Here is a 20,752-nt window from a genome sequence, read left to right on the forward strand (position 1 = left end):
GTGTCTCCAGCTGCAGTTCCTGGAAGCCCGGGTTTTGGAGCTGGAGCGGCAGCTGGGGACACTGTGGAGCAACCACGAGGCGGAGAGTATCGTGGATAGCACGTATAGAGAGGTGGTCACACCGCAGGCTCAGATTCCACAGGCAGGAAGGGAATGGGTGACCACCAGGCAGAGCAAGAGGGCTAGGCAGGCAGTTCAGGAATCTCCTGTGGCTATTCCCCTGCAAAACAGGTATACTGCTTTGGATACTGTTGGGGGGAATGGCCTCTCAGGGGAAAGCAGCAACAGCCCAATTCGTTGCACCATGTTTGGCTCTGCTGCACAGGGAAGGAGTAAAAAGTATGGGAATGCAATAGTTATAGGGGATTCAATTGTAAGGGGAATAGATGGGTGTTTCTGTGGCTGCAAAAGAGACTCCAGGATGGTATGTTGCCTCCCTGGTGCTCGGGCCAAGGATGTCTCAGAGCGGTTACAGGACGTTCTGAAAGGGGAGGGTGAACAGCCAGTGGTCATGGTACTCATTGGTACAAATGACACAAGTAAAAAAAAAAAAGGATGAGGTCCTAAAAGCAGAATATCAGAATATAGGGAGCTAGGGAGTAAGTTGAAAAGTAGGACCTCAAAGCTAGTGATCTCAGGATTACTACCAGTGCCACATGCTAGTCAGAGTAGAAATAGCAGGATATATCGGCTGAAGAGATGGTGTGAGGGGGAGGATTTTAGATACCTGGGACATTTGGACCAGTTCTGGGGCAGATGGGACCAGTACAAACTGGATGGGTTACACCTGGGCAGGACCGGGACTGATATCCTAGGGGAAGTATTTGCTAGAGTGGCTGGGGAGGGTTTAAACTAAAATGGCAGGGGGGTGGGAACCTTTGCAAGGAGTCAGAGGAGGGGGAATCAAAGACGAGAACAAAAGACAGTAGGGGAATAAGAAAAGTGATAGGCAGAGAAATTAAGGGCCTGAATCAAACAGGGCCACAGTGAAAAATAGAGAGAAGGGGACAAGTAATGTTAAAAATACAAGCCTTAAGGCTTTGTGCCTTCATGCGCGGAGCATTCGCAATAAAATGGATGAATTAATCGTGCAAATAGATGTAAACGGGTATGATATAGTTGGGATTACGGAGACATGGCTGCAAGGTGACCAGGGATGGGAAATGAACATCCAGGGGTATTCACTATTTAGGAAGGACAGACAAAAAGCAAAAGGCGGTGGAGTTGCATTGCTGGTTAAAGAGGAAATTAACGCAATAGTGAGGAAAGATATTAGCTCTGACGATGTGGAATCTGTATGGGTAGAGCTGAGAAACACCGAGGGGCAAAAAACGTTAGTGGGGGTTTTATATAGACCCCCAAACTGTGGTAGTGCTGTTGGGAATGGCATTAAACAGGAAATTAGAGACGCATGCAATAAAGGAACATCTATAATTATGGGTGACTTTAATCTGCATATAAATTGGGCATATCAAATTAGTCACAATGCCATAGAGGAGGAATTCTTGGAGTGTATACGGGATGGTTTTCTGGACCAATACGTTGAGGAACCAACTAGAGAACAGGCCATCCTAGACTGGGTATTGTGTAGTGAGAGAGGAATAATTGTCAATCTAGTGGTGTGAGATCCCTTGGGGATGAGCAACCATAATATGATAGAATTCTTCATCAAGATGGAGAGTGACATAGTTGATTCTGAAACTAGGGTCCTGAATCTTAGTAAAGGAAACTACAAAGGTATGAGGCGCGAGTTGGCTATGACGGATTGGGAAACGTTACTTAAAGCGATGGTGGTGGATAGGCAATGGCAAACATTTAAAGAGCGCATGGATGAACTGCAACAATTGTTTATCCCTGTCTGGCGCAAAAGTAAAACAGGAAAGGTAGCCAAACCATGGCTTACAAGGGAAATTAGAGATGGCATTAGATCCAAGGAAGAGGCATATAAATTTGCCAGAAAAAAACAACAGAACTGAGGATTGGGAACGGTTTAGAATTCAGCAAAGGAGGACCAAAGGATTGATTAAGAAGGGGAAAATAGAGTACGAGAGCAAGCATGTGGAGAATATAAAAACTGACAGTAGAAGTTTCTATAGGTATGTGAAAAGAAAAAGATTTGTGAAGACAAATGTAGGTCCCTTACAGTCAGAAACAGGGGAATTTATTATGGGGAACAAAGAAATGGCTGACCAACTAAATGCATACTTTGGTTCTGTCTTCACGAAGATACAAATATCATACCAGAAATGTGTTGGGGAATACAGGGCTTAGTGAGAGAGAGGAACTGAAGGAAATCACTATTAGTAGAGAAATGGTGTTGGGGAAATTGATGGCATTGAAGGCCGATAAATCCCCAGGGCCCGATGGTCTGCATCCCAGAGTACCTAAGGAAGTGGCCCTAGAAATAGTGGATGCATTGGTGGTCATCTTTCAAGATTCTATAGACTCTGGAACAGTTCCTACAGATTGGAGTGGAGCTAATGTAACCCCACTATTTAAAAAGGGAGGTAGAGAGAAAGCAGGGAATTATAGACCAGTTAGCCTGACGTCGGTAGTGGGGAATATTCTAGAGGCCATTATCAAAGATTTTATAGCAGAGCACTTAGAGAACAGTGATAGAATCGGACAGAGTCAGCATGGATTTACGAAAGGGAAATCATGCTTGACAAATCTACTGAAATTCTTCGAGGATGTAACTACTGGAGTTGATGAGGGACAGCCAGTGGATGTAGTTTATTTGGACTTTCAGAAGACTTTCAACAAAGTCCCACATAAGAGATTAGCATGTAAAATTAAAGCACATGGAATTGGGGGTAGTGTATTGCGATGGATAGAAAATTGGTTGGCAGATAGGAAACCAGGAGTAAGGATAAATGGGTCTTTTTCTGAATGGCAGGCAGTAACTAGTGGGGTACCACAGGGATTGGTGCTGGGACCCCAGCTATTCACAATTTATATTCATGATTTAGATGAGGAAACTAAATGTAATATCTTCAAATTTGCAGATGAGACAAAACTGGGTGAGTTGTGAGGAGGATGCAGAGAGGCTTCAGGGTGATTTGGACAAGTTGAGTGAGTGGGCAAATGCATGACAGATGCAGTATAATGTAGATAAATGTGAGCTTATCCACTTTGGTAGCAAAAACAGGAAGGCAGATTATTATCTGAATGGCTATAAACTGAGAGAGAGGAATATGCAGCGAGACCTGGGTGTTCTCGTACACCAGTCGCTGAAGGTAAGCATGCAGTTGCAACAGGCGGTAAAAAAGGCAAATGGTATGTTGGCCTTCATAGCAAGAGAATTCGAGTACAGGAGCAGGGATATCTTGCTGCAATTATACAGGGCCTTGGTGAGGCCACACCTGGAATATTGTGTGCAGTTTTGGTCTCCTTATCTGAGGGGGGATGTCCTTGCTATAGAGGGAGTGCAGCGAAGGTTTACCAGACTGATTCCTAGGATGGCGGGACTGACGTGAGGAGAGATTGAGTTGGTTAGGATTATATTGGCTGGAGTTCAGAAGAGTAAGGGGAGATCATAGAAACCTATAAAATTCTAACAGGACTTGACAGGGTAGATGCAGGAAGGATGTTCCCAATGGTGGGGGAATCCAGAACCAAAGGGTCATAGTCTAAGGATACGGGGTAAACCTTCCAGGACTGAGTTGAAGAGAAATTTCTTCACCCAGAGAGTGGTGAACCTGTTGAATTCACTACCACAGAAAGCAGTTGAGGCAAAAACATTGTATGTTTTCAAGAAGGAGTTAGATATAGCTCTTGGCTCTAAAGGGATCAAAGCGTATGGGGCGAATGCGGGAACAGGTTACTGAGTTGGATGATCAGCCATGATCATAATGAATGGCAGAGCAGGCTCGAAGGGCCAAATGGCCTACTCCTATTTTCTATGTTTCTGTTCTTCTGAATTGTGCAAACAGTTTGAACTCAGAAAGACTGTTTGCTCCTGGACTGTGAAGATCTCTCTCCTGTCTGCTCCCATCTCTTTCTCATGAAACTCCAAAACCCACTGAAGAAGACACATGAAAACCAAGAGAGAAAAGTCTCCTACAGCAACAAGGTTTTCGAAGAATACTGGGCCCCACAAAAAGCAAGATCGACCTACAATCAATGACTCTACAGTGAGCTTGAAGAACCGTAACAAAAACTCTTCAGATATTGCCTCAAACTTTTCCACTTTATTGTCTTCTCTTTTCTGTCTCCATCTGCATGTGTGTCTCGCGTATGCATGCTAGCATGGGCGTGCCATGTATCCATAGGCGTCAACCGAATTAGAGTTTAAGTTTAATAAATTTCAACTTTTCTTCTTTAAATCTAAGGAAACCTGTTTGTACTGGTTTCTTTGCCTTATAATTGAAAAGCGGTGAATAAGCATACACCAAGGGGGTGCTAAAAACACGGTGTGTTTAAAATTAAACCCTGTTACGGTAAGACCAGGTGAAGGCTGCTCGGGACCCGTAGACCCCTTTCTCACCTGGTCGTAACAATAAGATATAAAGACACAAACAGGACCTAGTCATTTAGCCTCAGGAGCAAAATTATCAGGGTTTGGTGGCCACACTTGCTCACTCCTGAAGTTTAACATTATGGTGGTATACTCTGTTTCTGCTAGTTATGTTTTTTGGCATGCAAGCAATGTCAGTGCTGGGTATTAAAATGCTTTTCTCCTTTTTTTCCTAGTGTGTTATCTTTAGGGGCATTGTACTGGATGAATTGATGATCCATTTGTAATTTGAATGCATCCAATCCCATGGGCATTTCATCCTCTATCAAATAAATTTGATAACTTATTGGTTGATTGTTGTACTTTCTCCCTCTAAAACCACTTCAGTGTAAAGCTCCCTTGGTGAAACGCCTCTACTGTACCAATGGGATTTTTTCCATTCCCAACTTCAGCTCTCTCTTATTATTAGTTCTGTACAGACTATAGTAAAACAGATCCTGGACATATTCTGCACCATGAGTAAAGAATAGCACTGAAAAATACAAACTCAGGGTATTAGGACAGTAAAAATTGGTACATCATACATGCATTTCATCCTTTTGTTCTGAATGCTTGTTGGGGTGTGAAGTAGATGTTAGTTTCAGTGGTTTTCACATGAAAAGGACACCAACAATGAAACTGCACCAGGGGTCTGTCTGAAAGTGCTGTTAACGTGTTCGGTGTTGGCTTCTGCTTATAAATAACTGGACGTAAACATATCTTTCGCAGGCTCTATTGAAGTGTCAGCTGATGAATTTCCCCGTCACGGGAGCAGCTATGAAGTGATGTCAAAACTGAAGCCGTGTTTTTTAAGTGATGGGACTGGCAGCGTCACTGCTGCTAATGCATCAGGTGAGTGAGGTGCCTTTCCTTTAAACTCCTGTCATTTTCATTTTCTCAGCAGAGTGATTGGCTATCACAGTAACTGGATCGATGTTATTTTGCTTCCTGTTCCTTTTGCGGCAGGTATAAATGATGGGGCGGCAGCTGTAATTCTGATGAAGAAATCAGAAGCTCTTAAAAGAAATCTGACACCTTTGGCACGTATTGTATCCTGGGCACAGGCTGGATTGGATCCTGCTATTATGGGAATTGGCCCTATACCAGCAATAAGGAAAGCGGTAAGACAAGCAAGCTCCTTTGGAGCTTTGTTCGTTAATACTAGGCCTCACTGTATTACATATATCATACAGAATGTAGCAAAATATAACAGAATATTTCATTTTTCTTTCTTGGTTATTTCATCGGATAAGTCCGATAATTCCATTAGAAAAATCAGTAGAAAAACCTCTCCCTTTCAGAAAATAAAAAGTTCAGTCTTAGTTTTTTTAAATTCTTTCAATCATCAGCAAAAATCCCCACTTCTGACCTTTACGATTTGAAGGAAGGTCATTGATGAAGCAGCTGAAGATGGTTGGGCCTAGGACACTACACTGAGGAACTCCTGCAGTGATGTCCTGGGGCTGAGATGATCGGCCTTCAACAACCACAACCATCTTCCTATGCGCTAGGTATGACTACAACCAATGAAGAGTTTTCCTCCTGATTCCCATTGACTTCAGTTTTTCTAGGGCTCCTTGATACCACGCGCAGTCAAATGCCGCCTTGATGTCGAGGGCAGTCACTTTTATGTTACCTTTGGAAATCTGGTCCTCTGTCCATGTTTGAACCAAGGCTGTAATGAGGTCTGGAGCCGACTGCCCCCGGCAGAACCCAAACTGAGCATCGGTGAGCAGGTTACTTCTGTGTAAGTGCCACTCGATGGCATTGTCAACAATACCTTCCATCACTTTGTTGATGATTGAGCATAGACTGATTTTTGTGGACAGGACGTACCTGGGCAATTTTCCACATTGTCGGGTAGTTGCCAGTGCTGTAGCTTGTTGCTTATGATTTTTATGGAGGATAAATGTGAATGTCAAGAAAGGGACTATTGTTTCTTCACAGAGTTTCAAAATAGAAATCATTCGATGTTAACCTGCCAGAAATAGTTCAGTGTCTTGTTTTCTTGAAATCAAGTAATTTAAATGACTGGGACAGTTTGAAATGCTGATCCTTAAGTTACAAACTTAATATTCAACTACTCCAATGTTATCTGGGATGGTATCCCAGTGTTGTGTCCTATCACACATAGGACTGTTGCTCGCCATCACCTCTGTCAAAGAACAGTACAGCACAGGAACAGGCCTTTCGGCCCTCCAAGCCTGCACCGATCTTGATGCCTGCCGAAACTAAAACCTTCTGCACTTCCGGGGTCCATATCCCTCTATTCCCATCCTATTCATGTATTTGTCAAGATGCCTCTTAAACGTCTCTATGGTACCTGCTTCCACCACCTCCCCTGGCAACAAGTTCCAGGCACTCACCACCCTCTGTGTAAAGAACTTGCCTCGCACATCCCCTCTAAACTTTGCCCCTCGCACCTTAAACCGATGTCCCCTAGTAACTGACTCATCCACCCTGGGAAAAAGCTTCTGACTATCCACTCTATCCATGCTGCTTACAACTTTGTAAACCTCTATCATGTCGCCCCTCCACCTCCGCCGTTTCAGTGAAAACAATCCGAGTTTGTCCAACCTCTCCTCACAGTTAATGCCCTCCAGACCAGGCAACATCCTGGTAAACCTCTTCTGTACCCTCTCCAAAGCTTCCATGTCCTTCTGGTAGTGTGGCGACCAGAATTGCACGCAATATTCCAAGTGTGGCCTAACTAAAGTTCTGTACAGCTGCAGCATGACTTGCCAATTTTTATACTCTATGCCCCGACTGATGAAGGCAAGCATGCCGTATGCCTTCTTGACTACCTTATCCACCTGCGTTGCCACTTTCAGTGACCTGTGGACCTGTACGCCCAGATCTCTCTGCCTGTCAATACTCCTAAGGGTTCTGCCATTTACTGTATACTTCCCACCTGCATTAGACCTTCCAAAATGCATTACCTCACATTTGTCCGAATTAAACTCCATCTGCCATTTCTCCGCCCAAGTCTCCAACCGATCTATATCCTGCTGTATCCTCTGACAATCCTCATCACTGTCCGCAACTCCACCAACCTTTGTATCATCCGCAAACTTACTAGTCAGACCAGCTACATTTTCCTCCAAATCATTTATATATACTACAAACAGCAAAGGTCCCAGCATTGATCCCTGCGGAACACCACTAGTCACATCCCTCCATTCAGAAAAGCACCCTTCCACTGCTCCCCTCTGATCCCATGTGACTTCACCTTTTGTGTCAGTCTGCCATGAGGGACCTTGTCAAAGGCTTTACTGAAGTCCATATAGATAACATCTACTGCCCTTCCTTCATCAATCATCTTCGTCACTTCCTCAAAAAACTCAACCAAATTAGTGAGACACGACCTCCCCTTCACAAAACCATGCTGCCTCTCGGTAATAAGTCCATTTGTTTCCAAATGGGAGTAAATCCTGTCCCGAAGAATCCTCTCTAATAATTTCCCTACCACTGATGTAAGGCTCACCGGCCTATAATTTCCTGAATTATCCTTGCTACCCTCCTTAAACAAAGGAACAACATTGGCTATTCTCCAGTCCTCTGGGACCTCACCTGTAGCCAATAAGGATGCAAAGATTTCTGTCAAGGCCCCAGCAATTTCTTCCCTTGACTCCCTCAGTATTCTGGGGTAAATCCCATCAGGCCCTGGGGACTTATCTACCTTAATGCTTTGCAAGACACCCAACACCACCTCCTTTTTGATAATGAGATGACTGAGACGATCTACACTCCCTTCCCTCGGCTCATCATCCACCAAGTCCTTCTACTTGGTGAATACTGATGCAAAGTACTCATTTAGTACCGCACCCATTTCCTCTGGCTCCACACATAGATTCCCTTCTCTGCCCTTGAGTGGGCCAACCCTTTCCCTGGTTACCCTCTTGCTCTTTATATACGTATAAAAGGCCTTGGGATTTTCCTTAATCCTGTTTGCCAATGACTTCTCATAACTCCTTTTAGCCCTCCTGACTCCTTGCTTAAGTTCCTTCCTACTGTCTTTATATTCCTCAAGGGATTCGTCTGTTCCTAGCCTTCCAGCCCTTACGAATGCTTCCTTTTTCTTTTTGTCCTCACTAGGTTACCTTATAAGGGTATAACTTTCCAATTCTGGTTGCAATGAAGCCTGGACCTTGAATTATGAAAGTATCATTTTCTACTTATAGTTGAGTTGAAGCCTGGTCCCTGGATTTGAAAGGTTTTTTTTTTCTAGTTTGGTTGGATTGAAGATCAGTACTTGGAATATTAATATATTGCTCTCTAGATTTGGTTGGGGAAAAGCTGGTTCCTGCATTATAAGTGTATAATTTTATACTTTTGGTTGACTGTAGACTTGGGCTCGAGATTGTAAGGATATAATCTGGTTATGGGTGAAACCTGATTCTTGGATTATACTGATATAATTTTCTATTTATGGTTTGGATGTAGCCTGGTACTTAGATAATAAGTATAATTTTTTAATTTTGGTTGAGGTAAAGTCTGCTCCCTAGATTATAAGGGTTTTTTTTCTAGTTTTAGTTGAGGGTGAAGCCTGGGCCCTGGAAAACAAATGTTTTGTTTTCTAGTTATGATTGAGATTTTGCCTGGTTCGTGAATTAGAAGTATAATTTTCTGGTTGAGGTTGCACCTGGTCTGTAGATTACAATTGTATTTCTTGGCAGTTTTAATTGGGTTGAAATCTGGTCCTTGGATTATAAAAGTGTTATATTCTAGTTATGGTTGAGTTGAAGCCATGTTCCTGGGTTATAATATCTTTTTCTAACTTTGGTTGGGGATGAATCCTGGTCCCTAGATTAGGATTGTATCATTTCTAGTTTTTGGTTGATCAAAAGCCAGTTCATTGGATTGTAAGGGTATAATTTTTGAGTTATAGTTGAATCGAAGTCTGGTCCTTGAATTGTAGAGATATCAATTACCAGTTTTGTTTGAGGTGAATCACAGTCCCTAGATTATTAAGGTTTAGTTTTCTGTTTATGCTTGGGGTGAAGCCTGGTACATAGATTGTAGGAATATTACTTTTCACATTGAACTCCACCTTCTGCCCAATTCACCATCTTGTCCATGGCATCATGGAATCATAAAAATTTGCGGCACAGAACGAAGCCATTCGGCCGAAAAGTAGCCATCCAACCTAATCCCACTTATCAGCTCTCGGTCTGTAGCCTTGTAGATTATGCCACTTAAAGTGCATATCCAAGTATGTTTTCAATGTAATGAGGGTTTCTGCCTCTACCACCCTTGTAGGCAGCGAGTTCCAGATCCCCACGACACTCTGGGTAAAAAAAAAATTCCCCTCAAATCCTCTCTAAACCTCCTACCCTAAATCTATGCACCCTGGTTACAGACTGCTCAATCAAGGGGAAAAGGGCCTTCCTAACCACTCTTATGTAGTCCCCTCATGATTTTGTATACTCAATTAGATCTCCCCTCAGCCTCCTCTGTTCCAAAGAAAACAACCCGAGCCTACCCAATCTTTCCTCATAACTGAAACTCTCCAGTTCAGGTAACATCCTTGTAAATCACCTCTGTACCCTCTCTAGTGCAAGCACATCTTTCCTACAGTGCGGTGACCAGAACTGCATGCAGTACTCCAGCTGTGGCCGAACTAGTGTTTTATACAGTTCCAGTATAACCTCCCAGCTCTGATATTCTATACCTTGGCTAATAAAGGCAGGTATCCCATATCCCTTCTTGATCACCTTATCTACCTGTCCAGCCATCTTCAGGGATCTGTGGACATGCACTCCATGGTCCCTCTTCCCCTACACTTCTCAGTATCCTTCCATTTATTGTGTATTCCCTTACTATAATAGCCTTCCCCAAATGCATTACCTCACACTTCTCTGGATTGAGCTCCATTTGCCATTGTTCTGCCCCTGACTAGTCTATTGACATCTTCCTGCAGTCTACAGCTTTCCTCTTCATTATCAATCAACTAATGGGAACAGCTTTTCTTCATTTACCTTATCTAAAGGTAATAATCTTGTACACCTCGTTCAGATCTCCCCTCAACTCCTTTGCTCCAAGGAAAATAACTCCAACTTCACCAACCTCACTTTGTAGCGAAAATCCCTTATCTCTGGAACCATTCTGGTAAATCTCTTCTGCACCCTCTCAAGGACCCTCACATCCTTCCTAATGTGTAGTGACCAGAACTGGGCACAATACTCCAGTTGTGGAAGAACCAGTTTTATAAAGGTTCAGCATAACTTACCTGCTTTTGTACTCAATACCTTTATTTATGAAGCCCAAGATCCCATATGCTATGCTAACAACTCTCTCAATATATCCTGCCACCTTCAAAGATCTATGCATATGAACCCCCAGGTCCCTCTGTTCCTTTCCATCTTTAGAACTGTACCATTTATTTAGACTTTATTGCCTCTTCCTGTCACTTTTGTCAAAATGCGTCACCACAAACGTCTATGTATTACATTCCATCTGCCATTTGTCTGCTCATTCTGCTAGCTTATGTCCTGTTGCAGTTGATTGGTATCATCTTCACTGTCTGCCGCACCTCCCAAGTTTGGTATCATTGGCAAATTTTTAAATTTTATTCTGTGTTCCAATACCCAAGTCATATATAGCACAACTTGCTGTTTTCTGTCCTTAAGCCAATTTTATTTTATCCAAGCTGACCCTGATCCTCCTATTTCATGAGCCTCAATTTGGTTAACCAGCCTTTTATGTGGTACTTTGTCAAACGCTTTCTTAAAATCCATATTGACAACATCCATTGCTTTCCCATCATCAACCTTCCCCATTATTTGATCAAAAAATTCAGTTAGATTAGTCAAGCACAATCTGCCTTTGACAAATCCATGCTGGCTCCAAGTGTCTTTCGAGTTTTCCCCTGATTATTGTTTCTAAAACCTTACCCATCGCTAATGTTAAACTGACCGGTGTGTAGTTACGAGGAATGTTCTTAAACCCTTTCTTGAATAAGGGTGTCACATTGCCAAACCCCAACTCTGTGACACCTCCCCCCAGTATCTTGTGCATTTCCTTCCCTTTGTCCTCACATTAGTAGCTATGCCTTCAGCTGCCTGGGTCCCACATTCTGGAATTCCCTCCTTAAACTCATCTATCCACCTCTCATCCTTTAAAACCCTTAAACTTCACCTCTCTGACCAAATATTTGGTCACCCATCCTTATATCTCCTTTATGGCTCAAGTGTCTGGGGACGTTTTTACTAAAACACAGAAACATAGAAAATAGGAGCAGGAGTAGGCCATTCGGCCCTTTGAGCCTGCTCCGCCATTCATTATGATCATGGCTGTAACAGTAACCTGTTCCTGCTTTCGCTCCATACCCTTTGATCCCTTTAGACCCAAGAGCTATATCTAACTCCTTCTCGAAAACATACAATGTATTGGCCTCAACTGCTTTCCGTGGTGGCGAATTCCACAGGCTCACCACTCTCTGGGTGAAGAAATTTCTCCTCATCTCAGTCCTGAAAGGTTTGCCCCGTATCCTTAGACTATGACCCCTGGTTCTGGACTCCCCCACCATCGGGAACATCCTTCCTGCATCTACCCTGTCAAGTCCTGTTAAAATTTTATAGATTTCTATGATCACTCTTCTGAACTCCAGCGAATCTCTCCTCATACGTCAGTCCCGCCATCCCAGGAATCAGTCTGGTAAACCTTCGCTGCACTCCCTCTATAACAAGAACATCCTTCCTCAGATAATGAGACCAAAACTGCACATAATATTCCAGGTGTGGCCTCACCAAGGTCCTGTAAAATTGCAGCAAGACATCCCTGCTCCTGTACTCGAATCCTCTCGCAATGAAGGCCAACATACCATTTGCCTTTTTTACTGCCTATTGCACCTGCATGCTTACCTTCAGCGACTGGTGTACGAGAACACCCAGGTCTCGCTGCATATTTCCCTCTCTCAGTTTATAGCCGTTCAGATAATAATCTGCCTTCCTGTTTTTACTACCAAAGTGGATAACCTCACATTTATGCACATTATACTGCATCTGCCATGCATTAGCCCACTCACTCAACTTGTCCAACTCACCCTGCCACCCAGTTTTGTGTCATCTGCAAATTTGGAGATATTACATTTAATTCCCTCATCTAAATCATCAATATATATTGTGAATAGCTGGGGTCCTAGCTCTTTGTTTCCTGTCCGCCAACCAATTTTCTATCCATTGCAATACACTACCCCCAATCCCATGTGCTTTAATTTTACATGCTAATCTCTTATGTGGGACTTTGTCGAAAGTCTTCTGAAAGTCCAAATAAACCACATCCACTGGCTCCCCCTCGTCAACTCTACTAGTTACATCCTCAAAGAATTCTAGTAGATTTGTCAAGCATGATTTCCCTTTCGTAAATCCATGCTGACTCTGTCCGATTCTACCACTGTTCTCCAAGTGCTCTGCTATAAAAGCTTTGATAATGGACTCTAGAATTTTCCCCACTACTGATGTCAGGCTGACTGGTCTATAATTCCCTGCTTTCTCTCTACCTCCCTTTTTCAATACTGAGGTTACATTAGCTCCCCTCCAATCTGTAGGAACTGTTCCAGGGACTATAGAATCTTGGAAGATGACCACCAATGCATCCACTATTTCTAGGGCCACTTCCTTAAGTACGGCACAGTGGCGCAGTGGTTAGCACCGCAGCCTCACAGCTCCAGCGACCCGGGTTCAATTCTGGGTACTGCCTGTGTGGAGTTTGCAAGTTCTCCCTGTGTCTGCGTGGGTTTCCTCCGGGTGCTCCGGTTTCCTCCCACATGCCAAAGACATGCTGGTTGATAGGTTAACTGGCCATTATAAATTTCCCCTAGTATAGGTAGGTGGTAGGGAAATATAGGGGACAGGTGGGGATGTGGTAGGAATATGGAATTAGTGTAGGATTGGTATAAATGGGTGGTTGATGGTCGGCACAGACTCGGTGGGCCGAAGGGCCTGTTTCAGTGCTGTGTCTCTAAACTAAACTAAACTACTCTGGGATGCATACCATCAGGCCCTGGGGATTTATTGGCCTTCAATCCAAGCAATTTCCCCAACACCATTTCTCTACTAATACTGGTTTCCTTCAGTTCCTCTCTCTCACTAAGCCCTGTGTTCCCCAACATTTCTGGTATGATATTTGTGTCTTCCTTCGTGAAGACAGAACCAAAGTATGCATTTAGTTGGTCAGCCATTTCTTTGTTCCCCATAATAAAAGTGCTATATTAATGTAAATTGTTGGAAATCAATTCACTAAGTGAATGTTATTAATCCCAAAATAGTGTATTACATATTTTACTAACCTTCAGTATAGCCCATTTTTCCACTTCTCTTTCATTCTTTAAGACCTGCCTTATAACCTTTATAATCTTTGTGCTAAGCTTTTATTGATTTCTCCTAAAATCTCCTTCTTAGCTTCATTGTCAATTTTTTTTGATTATGCTTCTGTGAAGTGTTTTGTGACATTTTCCTGTGTTAAATGCACTATATAAATGCAAGTGTTTGTTGTTATACATTTATCAAAGATAAATAAAGATGCTTTCCCTAAGCTATCTTTCAACATGACTGGATCTTATATGGTACAATGCAATGAGAATCACACTAGCCTCAACCCACTGCTGGTTGGAGACTTTAAACTACTTCTTGAGGTGAACTCATTCACAGTCTAAATCCTTTGAAGTTTTACTGAAGCAAAGCTCAATCACAAAGAATAGCGATTCTCATGATTAAAATTAGAATGTTAGACATTCTTTGAAGTGGCACGGGACATTTTTCCCTCCAGTTAAAATATCTCAATTGGAAAGTCAAAGGTACTGTAAAGCAGGTACAACCCACTGCCTCTGTATTCAATCAACATTGGTATTTAAAACCACCTATTATTTCGACAGGTACCAGTCAAATGCACTCACTGACACACAAACATTGATACCAATCCAGGAAGCCTGGATTCGAAGTTGAACCAGATTGTATTGAACAGCTTGGTCTTTTTTCTGTGGGATTATTCACCCCTTGTGTGTTGTTACTAGTAATGAGAAATTAAAATCAATAATCTAATAGAGACACAAGTGTGGCATCTGTCACAGTCGCCATCTGCAACTCTGTATATATTTATGAATATGTGTCTTTCTTTTTTCAATCCCTTAACTCTGTGATTTCCTGTGTGCACACCTGCCTTGCTAACTTAATGCTTCTGTCACACAAGTCTCTGACTTGCTTGGTGGTGTTGTCTCACGGTCATGCAGATGAGAATAAGTCAGTGCAAAGCTTCATGGGGAAAATAAGAGATGTGGCATCATGGAAATAGCTTGCTTTTGCATCTTGGCTCAGCTGACCACTAACTTGAGACCACCCATGATAATGAATTTACTATGTAAGTATTCCCTCTAACAAATCTACAAGTTGAGTTTTTTTTTACATTAAGAGCAGCATCCAGAGGCACACATAGTTGTGTAAAAGTACTGCTCAGCCATGGATTCCATTAACTGACTTGTTAAATTGACTAGGTGGAGAAGGCTGGCTGGACACTGGATGAAGTTGATCTGTTTGAAATTAATGAAGCTTTTGCAGCACAGTCAGTCGCTGTTGTCAAGGAGCTGGGTTTAAACTCAGAAAAGGTGAGATGTAGATACAAAAATCCTTTTAACAGTATCTGTGATGGTGTATCTGGAAAAGACAGGTATTGCAAAAGCATGAGTTATACAACAATCTCGAATACAAGAAATATATTGGAGCAGATTGAAATGCTAGACAGGAGTTTGTGTGCCAGTCAGTGTTTCCTCTAATTTTGCTTTGCTGTGTGCTGCCTGTTTGTTGTGCTGCGCAGTGCCTTTAAGATTGCCGCACACTTGTGCATGCTACTGGCGAGCGGCTAGTTTGTCGCCTGTGTGGCACATTCCCAATTGCTGTGTCGCCACAAACCTGCGCAGCTCAGAGAGGACATTGTTGTCAGTGACAAAAACAGACCCTTGCTTGAGACGGTTCTGCTATATTTTTTACCCAGAGCATCAGAGAACATGACAGCTTAATTTTGGGCACTTAAGGTGTTGTGTTTTATGTCTAATCCTTCCCTGAGTGTTCTCCCCTCTCCATCACTGCTCCTGAAGGTGCCAGATCCTACTAGAGTATGCTTGCATGAGTATTGCCATCATCTGTTAGCTCACCCAAATGCCAGTTCTTCATCTGTGAGCCAAGTCAGCGAGTAGCAGTGGGCTATTCAAACATGGGGGTGCTGCAACAAAGCCATCCAGTGTTCACACATTCTCTTCACAAGGACTCATTCATGGATCAGAGGGAAGAACCATTACTGTGTTTTTTCCCAGCTCCCTTCCTAAGGGGTTGAAGCCAGTTATCAATGTGCTTATTGAGTTTAGCTAATGTAGCACAGATCACACATGCGAGTTTCTGCTGTGTACTGCTCAATGCAACACTTTGCAGTTCATTTAGCCATCAAAGAACTTTTAAATTGTACTCTTAACTCCAAATTTTCAATGAATTTAAGCAAACCTTTTGCTCCGTACTGAACATCCCTGTTTAGGGATCCCCATAATCCTGTAATTGGTGAATATCCAGTTTCTGTACAGCTTGTGACCAGATCACAACTACCAGGGTTTGCAGTCATCTCTCAACTAGCCTTGGACATAATGTTAATGTAGGTATTTTTATTAGCTGAAAAAGACATATTTATTAGTTTTTGCATTATTTTGCTGAGCCAGCTAGGATTATCCCACTCATCACCCAGATACCAGGAAGCTGCCTCCTCCCATAGAACTGTACCTTCCACACAATTTACTGCCTTCAGGAGCAATTGATTGATAAATCAGAGTTAAAATTCTAGGATAAAGTTACTTTTGTTTTAGAAAACAAGTTGTTGTATTGATTGACGTTAGATCTGATTGTGTTTTGTAGGTAAACATCCAAGGTGGTGCTATTGCTTTGGGTCACCCCCTGGGAATGTCTGGGTGCCGCATCCTGGTCACGCTTCTCTATGCTTTGGAGAGAACAGGAGGAAAGCATGGGGTCGCTGCTTTATGTATTGGTGGTGGTATGGGAATAGCAATGTGTGTTGAAAGACAATGAATCAGACTTGAGCTTTTGCTGCAACAAAGCCCTGCACTAATGGCACTGGATAAAATTGAGCAGGCATTTCACACAACTGCTTTAACAAAATTAAAGGGTGATTGCAGACTGTTGTTAATGACTGACTGGTTATACTCCTTCAATACATTGGCCCAAAATTTGCCTCAAAAATAATGGGTAGTTCACAGCGCATACCGTTATTAATGTGTAATTAAAAAATGCAATTTTTGGTGAGGAAGAGAGATGCCATGAGTTGCAGATCGCCACAAATTGCTGGATGATTTCTTCTGCTCTGCTGTTAACCTCACATAAACTGAAGCTCGCCATCAGCTTCCCCATGAGTGTCTAGAAATTGCTGCAGTTGCACTGGAGAAATAAATTCGATTCACCACAGAAAGTTAGGGTTTTTATTTATATAAGGAGCCTGTTAATGGGGGTTAATATATGTTTCCAATGATCCCTCTATGTTGCCTGTCAAAACTTTAAATCTGTGTCCCCTAGTCCTTGTACCATCCGCTAATGGAAACAGTTCTTTGTCTACCTAATCTAAACCAGTCATGATCTTGTACACTTCTCTCACATTGCCCCTCAATCTCCTTTGCTCTAAGGAGAACAACCCCAGCTTCTCCAACTTAACCTTTTAGCGAAAATCCCTCATCCCTGGAACTATTCTGGTAAATCTCCTCTGCACCCTCAAAGACCCTCACATCCTTCCTAAAGTGTGGTCACCAGAGCTGCACACACTACTCTAGCTGTGGCCTAACCAGAGCTTTATAAAGATTCAGCATAACTTCCCTGTTTTTGTACACAATATCTTATGAATATTATGAAGCCCAAGATCCCATATGCTTTGCTAACTACTCTCTCAATATGTCCTGCCACCTTCAAGGATCTTTGCACAGGAACCCCCCGTTCCATCTGTCCCTGCACACTCTTTGGAACTGTGCCATTAAGTCTATATTGCCTCTCCCTATCCCTATGCCCTGTTGAAGTCAATTGCTATCATCCTGACATCCTGAGGGCGGCACAGTGGCACAATGGTTAGCACCACAGCCTCACAGCTCCAGGGACCCGGGTTTGATTCTGGGTACTGCCTGTGCGGAGTTTGCAAGTTCTCCCTGTGTCTGCGTGGGTTTTTGCCGGGTGCTCCGGTTTCCTCCCACATCCAAAGACTTGCAGGTGATAGGTAAATTGGCCATTGTAAATTGCCCCTAGTGTAGGGAGGTGATAGGGAATATGGGATTACTGTAGGGTTAGTATAAATGGGTGGTTGTTGGTCGGCACAGACTCGGTGGGCCGAAGGGCCTGTTTCAGTGCTGTATCTCTAAATAAAAAAATAAAATAAAAGCAAAATACTGCAGATGCTGGAAATCTGAAATAAAAACAAGAAATGCTGGAAATACTCAGCAGGTCTGGCAGCATCTGTGGAGAGAGAAGCAGAGTTAACGTTTCAGGTCAGTGACCTTTCTTCAGAACTAGCAAATATTAGAAATGTAGAAGGTTATAAGCAAGTAAAGCGGGGGTGGGGCAAGAGATAACAAGGAGAAGGTGGAAATAGGACAAGGTCATAGAATAGCTGACCAGAAGGTCATGGAGCAAAGGCAAACAATATGTTAATGGTGTGTTGAAAGACAAAGCACTAGTACAGATAGGGTGTTAACGGACTGAAAATTGAACAGCCGCAAGTACAAACATGAAAAAAAAACAGTGGGTAAGCAAACTGAACAAACTAAGATGAAATAAAATAAACACAAAAAAAAAATGTTAAAAATGAAAAATAAAAAAATAACTAAAAATAAAAGTAAAATGGGGGGCCCGTCATGCTCTGAAATTATTGAACTCAATGCAGGCTGTAGAGTGCCTAATCGGTAAATGAGATGCTGTTCCTCAAGCTTGCGTTTATGTTCACTGGAACAGTGCAGCAATCCCAGGATAGAGATGTGAGCATGAGAGCAGGGGGGAGTGTTGAAATGGCAAGCAACCGGAAGCTCGGGGTCCTGCTTGCGGACTGAGCAGAGGTGTTCCGCAAAGCGGTCACGCAGTCTGCGTTTGGTCTCCCCAATGTAGAGGAGACCACACTGTGAGCAGCGAATACAGTATACTACATTGAAAGAAGTACAAGTAAATCGCTGCTTCACCTGAAAGGAGTGTTTGGGGCCTGGGATAGTGAGAAGAGAGGAGGTAAATGGGCAGGTATTACACCTCCTGTGATTGCAGGGGAAGGTGCCATGGGAAGGGGACGAGTTGGTGGGGGTAATGGAGGAGTGGACCAGGAGTGGCTATCATCCTGACTCTCTGTCACAATTCCAAGTTTGATATCATCAACAAATTTAGAAATTTTCTGTATTCTAATGTCCAAGTAACTTATCTATTTCAAAAACAGCAGTGGTCCTAGCACTGAACCTTGGGGAACACCACTGTTTACCATCCTCCTGTCTGAAAAGCAATTATTTACCTGTTTTCTGTCCTTAAGCCAATTTGTTATCCATGCTGACATTGACTGTCCTATTTCATAACCAGTTAACCAGTCTTTTATGTGGTACTTTCTCAAAATCTAAATAGACAACATCCATTGCTTTCCTTTCATCAATCTTCTCTGTTACTTCATTAAAAATTCAATTTGATTAGTCAAGCACAATTTGCCTTTTACAATTCCGTGCTGGCTCTCCTTAATTAACTCAAACCTTTCCAAGTGCCTCTTTTCTCTGATTAGTGTTTCTAAAACTTTCCCCACCACTGACGTTAAACTGAATGGCCTATAGTTACTAGGAATGTCCTTACACCCTTTCCATTTGCCACTCGCCAAACCTCTGGCACCTCCCCCATATCTAGAGGGAGGTGCCAGAGGTTTGGAAGATTCTGACAAGCTATTCCGTGATCTTCATTCCCACTTCCTTTAGCAACGTGAGATGCAAGCCATCCATAGCATAGCTAGCCTTTCCAGTACATCCAGTCAATTTTCACCCTATCCATTATCTCTACCATCTCTGCTTCTACTGATATTTTATCAGCATCCTCTTCCTTAGTAGAATTCACCTGACATGCATCAAACACCCTCTTTTGTTTCATCATATTTTCTATCTCCCTCATCATCCAAAGATCCCTGGCTTTGGTTTCCCTGCCTTTCGTCCTTGTTGGAATTTACCTAACGCATACCTGAAACATCTCTTCCTTAAAGGTCACCATTGTTCCATTACCGTTTTCCCTGTCAATCTTTGGTTCCATTTTACCTGGCTAGATCCCTTCTCATCCCATTGAAGTTGGTCCTCTTCCAATTTAGAAGTTCTACTTTAGATTGTTCCTTGCTCTTCTCCATTACTAAGCTGAACCTTATGTGACGATGATCACTCTTACCCAAGTGTGCCCCCCACAGACACTTGGTTCTCTTGGCCCACCTCATTTCCCAACACCAGATCCAGCAATGCCTCCTTCCTAGTTGAACGATGAACATACTGGTCAAGGAAGGTCTCCTGAACACATTTCAGAAATTCCACCCCTCAATGAACAAAGAACAGTACAGCACAGGAACAGGCCATTCGGCCCTCCAAGCCTGCGCCGATCTTGAAGCCTGCCGAAACTAACACCTTCTGCACTTCCGGGGCCCATATCCCTCTATTCCCTTCCTATTCATGTATTTGTCAAGATGTCTCTTAAACGTTGCTATCGTATCTGCTTCTACCACCTCCCCTGGCAGCAATTTCCAGGCACTCACCACCCTCTGTGTAAAAAAACTTGCCTCGCACATCCCCTCTAAACTTTGCCCCTCGCACCTTAAACCTATGTCCCCAAGTAACTGACTCATCCACCCTGGGAAAAAGCTTCTGACTATCCACTCTGTCCATGCCGCTCATAACTTTGTAAACCTCTATCATGTCGCCCCTCCACCTCCGTCGTTCCAGTGAAAACAATCTGAGTTTTTCCAACCTCTCCTCATAGCTAATGCCCTCCAGACCAGGCAACATCCTGGTAAACCTCCTCTGTACCCTCTCCAAAGCCTCCACATCCTTCTGGTAGTGTGGCGACCAGAATTGCACGCAATATTCTAAGTGTGGCCTAACTAAGGTTCTGTACAGCTGCAGCATGACTTGCCAATTTTTATACTCTATGCCCCGACCGATGAAGGCAAGCATGCCGTATGCCTTCTTGACTACCTTATCCACCTGCGTTGCCACTTTCAGTGACCTGTGGACCTGTA

At 43.0% G+C, this 20,752-nt stretch overlaps 1 protein-coding gene across 3 annotated transcripts in view; it reads left to right on the plus strand.

Annotated features, from left to right (window-relative positions):
• acat2 (acetyl-CoA acetyltransferase 2) overlaps positions 1-16,670 on the plus strand; it is a 94,318-nt gene extending 77,648 nt beyond the window's left edge. For 2 of the 3 annotated variants that reach the window (XM_068044740.1, XM_068044741.1), the window contains 4 exons: positions 5,225-5,347; positions 5,462-5,616; positions 14,985-15,095; positions 16,387-16,670. In XM_068044740.1, the coding sequence (XP_067900841.1) occupies positions 5,225-5,347; positions 5,462-5,616; positions 14,985-15,095; positions 16,387-16,557 (560 nt within the window). In that variant the 3' untranslated portion in view covers positions 16,558-16,670. The remainder of the gene's footprint in view (positions 1-5,224; positions 5,348-5,461; positions 5,617-14,984; positions 15,096-16,386) is intronic. The other variant, XM_068044742.1, reaches the window with a different exon arrangement.
• The last annotated feature ends 4,082 nt before the right edge of the window (positions 16,671-20,752 follow it).

The sequence above is a fragment of the Heterodontus francisci genome, chromosome 13 (genome assembly GCF_036365525.1).
Source record: "Heterodontus francisci isolate sHetFra1 chromosome 13, sHetFra1.hap1, whole genome shotgun sequence".
Lineage (NCBI taxonomy): Eukaryota > Metazoa > Chordata > Chondrichthyes > Heterodontiformes > Heterodontidae > Heterodontus > Heterodontus francisci.